The sequence below is a fragment of the Chiloscyllium plagiosum genome, chromosome 47, assembly GCF_004010195.1.
Source record: "Chiloscyllium plagiosum isolate BGI_BamShark_2017 chromosome 47, ASM401019v2, whole genome shotgun sequence".
NCBI lineage: Eukaryota > Metazoa > Chordata > Chondrichthyes > Orectolobiformes > Hemiscylliidae > Chiloscyllium > Chiloscyllium plagiosum.
Genome location: NC_057756.1, coordinates 5281085 through 5289499, shown reverse-complemented (window position 1 = coordinate 5289499; position 8415 = coordinate 5281085). Strand labels below are relative to the sequence as shown.

Sequence of the window (8415 nt, the reverse complement as noted above, 5' to 3'; positions counted from 1 at the left end):
GGGGGGAGACGGAGGGGAGCGGATATCGAAGGGGGGGTAGGCAGAGGGGAGCGGATATCGAGGGGGGCGTACACGAACTACTGATTGTTGTGTGGGGGATGGAGATGATAGTCTAGCTGCTCCCACACTGAACGGGAGTGTTGTCTCGTTTCGGCGTATTTAAGTGCGGGTAATGCTGCATTAACGCAGCCGAGAAAGGAACTGCAGGATGTTGTGGAAACAGGAGATAAAGAACGCCCTGGGGGCAGACTTGCACATTGACTGAATGCCAGGACAGAGCATTTGGGACAAGCGTAGGCCCTGACACTTCACCAGGCGTGGCTCCCTTCAACTCTCTCATCCCACATTAACTCTGCGTCCTTCAAACCCGGACCTAGCAAAAACAATCTCAAGTCTCTGTGTGGATTTTTACACTGGACTCTTCAGCATTGCTGGGTTTGTTTTTGGGATAGATGACTTCCAGATTCCCACTGCCTCTCTTATGGAAGTGTGTTCTGGTCTTTCCTGGACTGAGCTCAAAGGTTGTGCTAGAGGAAACATTTCTCTTGACCTCGCTACGTGACCCCCCCCCAGGACCGTCATTGAGCTGTACAGCACAGTAACAGATCATTCGACCTAATTCCTCCATGTGTATGGAATGAGCTGCCAGAGGATGTGGTGGAGGCTGGTACAATTACAACATTTAAAAGGCATTTGGATGGGGATATGAATAGGAAGAGTTTGGAGGGATATGGGCCGGGTGCTGGCAGGTGGGACTAGATTGGGATGGGATATCTGGGTCGGCATGGACAGGATGCACCGAAGGGTCTGTTTCCGTGCTGTACATCTCTCTGACTCTATGATGGCCAGATATCCCAACCCAATCTAGTCCCACCTGCCAGCACCCATTTTTCCCCTCTTGCCCTAAACCTCTGCCCTCTAGTTCTGGACTCCCCCACCCTGGGGAAAAGACCTTGTCTGTTTACCTGATCCATGCCCCTCATGATGTTACAAAATTCTATGAGGTCACCCCTCAGCCTCCGACGCTCCAGGGAAAACAGTCCCAGCCTATTCAGCCTCTCCCTGTAGCTCAAATCCTCCAACCCTGGCAACATCCTTGTAAATCTTTTCTGAACCCTTTCAAGTTTCACAATGACTTTCCTTTCGAGAGGAGACCAGAATTGCTGTGTTACAGGAAGATTAAATTAGAGGGGGGTTCTGAAAAGATTTACAAGGATGCTGCCAGGGTTGGAGGGTTTGAGCTATAGGGAGAGGCTGAACAGGCTGGGGCTCAAAGTCTGTGAGAAGATTTGTAGCTTGGGTACTCGTTGTTGTGGTTCTGTTCGCCGAGCTGGGAATTTGTGTTGCAGACGTTTCGTCCCCTGTCTAGGTGACATCCTCAGTGCTCGGAGCCTCCTGTGAAGCGCTTCTGTGGCGTTTCCTCCGGCATTTATAGTGGCCTGTCCCTGCCGCTTCCGGTTGTCATAGACCTGGACCCAATATACCGGCCACTACAGCGGACAGCTGGAACTGACAACCGGAAGCGGCAGGGACAGGCCACTATAAATGCCGGAGGAAACACCACAGAAGCGCTTCACAGGAGGCTCCTGAGCACTGAGGATGTCACCTAGACAGGGGACGAAACGTTTGCAATAAAAGTTTCCAGCTCGGCGAACAGAACCACAACAGGCTGGGGCTGTTTTCCCTGGAGTGTCGGAGGCCGAGGGGTGACATTATAGAGGTTTACAAAATCATGAGGGGCATGGATAGGGTGAATGGGGAAAGGCTTTTCTCTGGGGTGGGAGAGTTCAAAGCTAGAGGGATAAATTTTTAAGGTGCAGGGGAAAAGTTCAAAAACCATGAGAGCCCAGTCTCGGGTGACTGTGTGGAGTTTGCACATTCTCCCAGTGTCTGCGGGGGTTTCCTCCCACAGTCCAAAGATGTGCAGGTCAGGGTGGATTGGCCATGCTAAATTGCCCGTAGTGTTAGGTGCATTAGTCAGAGGGAAATGGGTCTGGGTGGGTTACTCTTCAGAGGGTCGGTGTGGGACTGGTTGGGCCGAAGGGCCTGTTTCCACACTCTAGGGAATCTAACCTAATCTACGTTCTTTGCCCAGAGCTGCCAGAGGAAGTGGGAGGTGCAGGTACAGTTACAGCATGGGGACAGGTACATAACCAGGGAAGGTTTCGAGGGATACAGGCCACGTTTTAGCAAACGGTACTGGTTTAGTTTGGGAAACCTGTTCGGAATGGACAAGTTGGGCCGATGGCTCTCTGATTGCCGTGCTCCTAAAGCGGGTTAACCCACGTCCTGTACAGCCATAACCTGACAGCCCAACTCCTACGTTCAACGTACTGACCAACAGAGGCAAATGGAAGTGGCGCCTTCGTCATTACCCCATCTACCTGCGACGATGACCCTGCACTCTCTGTTCAGCAACACTCCCCAGAACTTCCAGTGCGACAGCTGTCCTTCAGCTACAAGTCAGGAGGGTGATGGATGGCAGCGATGCTGAAGGAGCTCAGCACCATCCAGGACAAAGCAGCCCTTTCAAATCAGCTTCCTACCCAATACAGCACCGGCTGCCACCTACAAGACTCAAGACAACGCACAGCAGATACTGGAGAACACAGGGTGGTGGTGAAGCTCAGCGGGTCTGGCCACACCTACAGACGGAGAAAAGCAACTCATTCACCTTCCAACCGCAGCGGCCCTTTGCCAGATGTGACAAATGGGTGAACAAAGGCTCACTGGACCGGGAGACATGAACTCTGCTTGCATCTCCGCAAACGCTGCCAGACCCTGCTGAGTTTCTCCAGCGTTCTCTGCAAGGTGCACAGCTGCAGCTCACCCAGGCTCCTCGGACAGCACCTTCCAAACCCACCCACCGCTTCCATCGCAGATACACGGGAACACCGTTCCCCCTGCGAGCTCCCCTCCGAGCCTCTCACTTGGAAATACTGCGCCGTTCCTTTACTGTCACTGCGACAAAATCCGGGAATTCCCTCCCCCATGGCGTTGCGGGAGCCCTGATTCCTCAAGGAGTGGTTGAAAGCAGCAACCTTTCCAGGGCTATTGGGGGTGGGGCAATGAGTGCTGGACGGGCCGGTGATGCCGGCAAGAAAACATGTTATCCATCTGAAACCTCTCGGCTCGATCGCACCGTAACCTTCTCCCCTCGCGGGGCGCACGCGAGTCCGGTCTGTTCCGAAGCAGAGCCGAAACGTTCACGCGACTTTCTCTCCCCACAGATGCTGCCCAGGCCCTGCCTGGTTTCTCCCATCCTGCTTCTGGTCTGGCCAGGGCCCTTGTAACGCGACCCGCGCTGAGCAAACTCAGCAGTTACGGCACGTTTCAGGCCAAGGTGGGGGGGTGGGGGGAGGCAGTGAGATGAGAGGCGGGGACAAGCAGGAACGAGCTCTCTCCGAGCACCCGTGGGACCCACTGCCTCCCCCCGCCACCCCACCTCCTCGAGGCTGAAGGAGGTGAAGGCAGGAACAGCAGAGCATAGGCTGACACAAACGGTGGAGCAGGATCGATGGGCTGAAGGGTCTGCTCCTGCTCCTGCTCCCCGCAGCAGAAGTCCTGGTGAGTTCTCCCACTTGGCAGTGCATTGATAACTTGCTTGTCCGCCAACTACCCAACCCACCGTGCAAGACGGGACAACGTATGCCGGACGAGCCCCACGATGAAAATATTCCAACCGTCACTCCCTCGAGGGGAAGGTGAGTCCGGTGTGTTCGGCAGCAGTGCCAGCTAACCACCCCACCGCACCCCCCCCCACACAGACCTCGCCAGCGACCGCGAACATAGAGAGAGGGGGGAAAGGTCAGAGGTTACGGTACCTGTTCCGGGGCGCGCCATGATGACCTCCTTCTTTGGGGCCGGGTGCTGGAAGTCTCCGATGGGCGACGGCACGATGACGGGCAGGAGGGCGGCTGGCGAAGGGTGGCAGGCCACAGGCTGGATTGGCGGCTCCTGGCGGGCAGGGGTGAGGGGTGCAGCGGCGGCCGGGCCCAGCCCCCCTGGCGCTCGACCGGGCGAGGCGGCCCGGGCCATCCGGTGGGCGTTGATGGGCACGGGGGCCTGGAGCGGGGACTTGCCGCCGGCCGGGTGCCGGCACTGCTCCCGGGCGGCGCCCTTGGCCGGTGCCCCGCGGGGGAGGGGGGCGCCGGCCCCAGCCCCCGCCCCAGGGGGCCGCTCGGTGAAGCGGGCGGGCAGCAGCGGCACATCGGGGTTGCGGACGATGACCGGCGAGTCGCGCTGGGCTGCGGGCACCCGGCGGAGTGAGGGGTCGGGGGTCATGGCGGCGGGCGGGCTCAGCAGGAGCAGCGGCGGGGGCGGGGGCGGGGAGGCCGGGCGCGAGCGGGGGAAGTGCCCAGCCGGCGGTGGCGTGGCAGGGGGCGCCGTCTCACCCCCCTCCCCCTTGTGGTAGTCGGCGCCGGCGGCGGAGTGCGGGGGCGGCTGGCCGGCCCCACCGTGCGCCCAGTCGCCCTTGGCCTTGCCCTTGCCAGGACTCATGGGCACGGTGAAGGTCAGGCTGGTTTGGAAGCTGGGCTGGATGCCCGAGGAGTGGCGCTCCCTCAGCGGCGGGTGGTGCGGGTGCGGCAGCGGGGGGTGGTGGTGGTGATGGTGGTGGCCGCTGCCGTGACCCAGCTCAGGGGTCAGGGCGCCCAGCTTGGGAGTGCTGGCGTGCCGGTGGCGCGAGGAGCCGGAGCCGGTGGAGGACGCGGAGGAGGACGAGGACGAGGAGGAGGGAGGCAGGGCGGCAGACCCCGGGCAGCCGGCACCGCCTGCCCGCTGAAGAACGGGCGAGGCGGTGATGGGGCTGAAGCTGGCCGGCCGGAAGCCGAAGAGGGGCGAGGGCGAGGGCGAGGGCGCCGGGGAGAAGGGGGACTGGTTGGAGACGGGCGAGTAGCCCGGGGTGCCCGACCGGGAGCTGCCCAGCGATACCAGCATGTTGGCGGCGTCGCACTCGTCCGAGTTGAAGCTGGAGAGATCGGAGGCCGGGGCAGCGGTGCCAGAGGCTGGCAGCCTGGGGTGGGGGTCGGTGCGGGCGCTGCTGGCCTCGCTGTCCCGGGACGTCTCGTCCCAGTCGAACTCGGAGCTGCCCTCCCGCAGCCCGCTGGCACGGCCGTCTGAGCCTGGTGGGCCCCCTCCCGCAGTGCCAGCACCCCCCTCCAGCTCCTTGGTGCGCATGGAGAGGTGCCGGGAGCAGTAGCCGCGGCGCTGGGACTCCTTCATGCAGCCATCACGGGAGCACAGGCGCCGCCATTGTTTGCCGTTGAACTTCTTGCGGATCCCGTTGGGGGTGCACACCACGTCCCCCTTCTTGTACTTCTGCTGCTGCTGTGCCGCCGTGGCAGTGCCCGCGGGTGCCAGGGGGGTGCGGGAACGGGAGCCCGGGGTCAGCCGGCTCTCCAGGGAGGCGCTGCTGCTCCCCCCGCTGGTGCTGCCCCCCTCCCGGCCGCCACTGGGCGCCGCCGCCAGCTGCGGGTTGAGGTGATGGTGGTGGTGCCCGGCGCCCGGCCCCATGCCCAAGCTCAGGGTCAGCACCTCGGCGTCCTCGGGTTGCCGGGGCGGGGCGGGGGAGGGCGAGGGGGCGCGGCCGCCGTCCGGCCAGGCTCGGGCAGGGAGCCGCAGGTCCTCCAGGGAGACCCAGGCCCCCTCCCGGTCGTCGAAGAGGACCCGGTAAGGGGCGGGCCCTCCGCGCCCGATCTCGGTCACTGTGCCCTGCCGGAAGGGGGCGGGGCGGGGCCCCGGGCAGCGGGCGCAGACGCGGGCGCCGGGGGCCAGGGCGGAGGCTGGGGGAGGGGCGCCGGCGGCTTCGGGGCTGGCCCAGGGCCCCCCGCGGTAGGGGGGGGTGGGGGAGGTGGGTGTGGAGGGGGAAGGGAGCCGGTCAGTGTCGGTGGTGGGTGGGGGCTCCTGCTCGCGGCTGTGCTGCCGGCAGTGCCTCTGGGAGCCGGGGCGCTGGGACAGACCACCCTCCTCCTCCTCCTCCTCACCGTCAGCAGAGTGCTCACTCGCCGTCTCTGTGCCAGAGGAGCTGACACCGGCATCCTCTGCCGGAGGCTGGGGTACCTGCGCCTCGCCCTCCTCCAGCCCGCGGGGGGCGCTGGGGGCAGAGGTGGTGTTTGTCGGGGGCGCGGCGCCGGGTCCGATTGAGCCCTCGCTGCCGTTGCTGCTGGAGTCGTCCCGCCCCTCGGCGCCCAGAGGCTCCTCCGCCGGCTTCTTGCGGGGCGCCCGTGACTTGAAGGTGGCAGTCTTGCGGCTGGAGGTTGACCCCTCAGCACGGGCGGGCTCTCCAGGTGCTCGGCCCTCTGCCCGGGCAGGGCCATCCCCCCCTCCTTCAGCAGCCTGGGCGTCGGCGCCCCTGCTCCGGCCCTGCCCCGCTCTCCTAGCCGCGGTGCCCGCCGACTCCGCCGCCTGCTCTCCGTTCCTGCGCTTCATGCCCCTATACCGGCCACCGGTGGGTGTGGCGGTGGTGCCAGAGGGAGGGACGCCGCCGGCAGTGCTGGTGGTGGGCGGTTTCCTGGTGGGCTTCATCCCTCATCGTAAGGTGGTCTTCGTCCCTCGCACCAGACAGCAGAGAGAGAGAGAGAGAGAGAGAGAGAGAGAGAGAGAGAGAGTCAGTCACAGGTCACCCACTCCCACTCGCCAACGCGCCCCCCGACCCCTGACCCCACCCCCACCACCAGTTCGCAGCCTCTCTATTCCCTGAGCTTAGGTCAATACCAGGAAGACGTCAGTGTTACACAGAAACAGGAAATCACCTTTCAGTCCCCTCCAATGCATTACACTGCAACAGGAGGCCATTCAGCCCTCCCAGTCCTGTTGGACAGGGTCCCGCAGTCACACAAGCATTAGTGAGAGGCCCATTCAGTGCCCTGAGTCTACTCCAGAGACAACAGGAGGCCATTCAGCCCGTTGAGTCGGATCTGGGCACTGCCATTCATCGATCTTTGACCCTATCCCTCACACAATGTAAAGACAAAACTGTCACCCTTTTCAGTCTTGGGAGGGACCAGAGCTTTTCTGGCGGATTTTCAACAGCGAGATGAAAGGTTTCGGTTCATGACCCTTGAACTGTTTGGCTCAGCCACCAAGGTTCAACAAGACCACCCCCTCCACCCAGCCCATCCTGATTCCGGATTCTTTCTCCCAAGAGAAAACACTTCATCCCAACCAAATGCTGTTGAGTCCTTCAGTAATCGCCAACTCCTTGTTTCGAAAACCCCTCGATCTTGCAGACCCGACCGCATCCGAGCTCAGCCTGCGCCCCTCGCCCTCGTAGTTTTACCCAGGACCGGCTGGAACCACCGGGGAGACGGTGTGCAAGTGTCACAATGCGAAAGCTGCCCGTTCCCACCAACAGGTGGGCAGAGGGCGGGGGGGGGGTGTACAACAGAAACCAAGAAGATTGTCGGAAGGGGTATACAAACTAGAAGGAGTAGGCTCTTCGGCCCCTTGACCGTGCCCCACCGTTTAACACAATCATGGCTGATCTCCTCCTCCTCAACCCAACTTCCCGACTCGTTCAACCAGTTACCAATGAAAAAGCGGCCAACCTCCTGGATCTTACTCCAGGTCCCAGCCCCCACTGCGCTGAGGGATAGGGAAGACCACAGACTCACCACCCATTGCAGACAGGCAGCTTCTTCCCCTTGAGCACTGGATAGACCCAAGTGTGACCGCCCCCCCCCCCCCGATCGTTCTTCCTAACACCCACCTCTGGATTCAATCTTGTGAAACTCTTCTGAGTGCACCCACTACAACCCTGCTCAAATCAAGGGAGCAAAGCTGCAGGCGCTACTCCAGGTAAGCTCTCTCTAATGCCTCATCCAGTCGGAACCAGTCGGAACATCACTTGGTGACTTGTACGCTGCATTCTTTCGGCAATTCCTGCCTTCCTAAAAGACCTGCTGTACCGGCCTCCGAGATTCCTGTGATCCATACCAGGGATTGCCCAGATCCCTCTGCACCACACAATACTGAACTTCGGTTCTTATGGATGAGAAGTGGCCACATGATTCCACCGACTAATGTATCCAACTTCACCAAAGCAAGTTTGGCCCATTTCCCACCACAAAACAAATCCTTTTGCAAATGTCTTGGTTTTTCATTGCAACTGATTCCCACACCGAGCTCTGCAAGTTTTGACTGTCATACTTTCTACTCCTCAAACCAGAAGGGTAAAGCTCCCTCTACACTGTCTCCCCATCAAACACTCCCAGGACGGGGACAGCACGGGGTTAGATACAGAGTAAAGCTCCCTCTACACTGTCCCCCATCAAACACTCCCAGGGACAGGACAGCACGGGGTTAGATACAGAGTAAAGCTCCCTCTACACTGTCCCCCCATCAAACACTCCCAGGACAGGGACAGCACGGGGTTAGATACAGAGTAAAGCTCCCTCTACACAGTCCCCCCATCAA

At 61.1% G+C, this 8415-nt stretch overlaps 1 protein-coding gene across 1 annotated transcript in view; it reads right to left on the bottom strand.

Moving 5' to 3' along the window:
* LOC122544231 (protein capicua homolog) overlaps window positions 1-6549 on the bottom strand; it is a 39775-nt gene extending 33226 nt beyond the window's left edge. The window contains exon 1 of the mRNA XM_043683308.1: window positions 3770-6549. Within this exon, the coding sequence (XP_043539243.1) occupies window positions 3770-6525 (2756 nt within the window). The 5' untranslated portion in view covers window positions 6526-6549. The remainder of the gene's footprint in view (window positions 1-3769) is intronic.
* Window positions 6550-8415: the final 1866 nt, after the last annotated feature.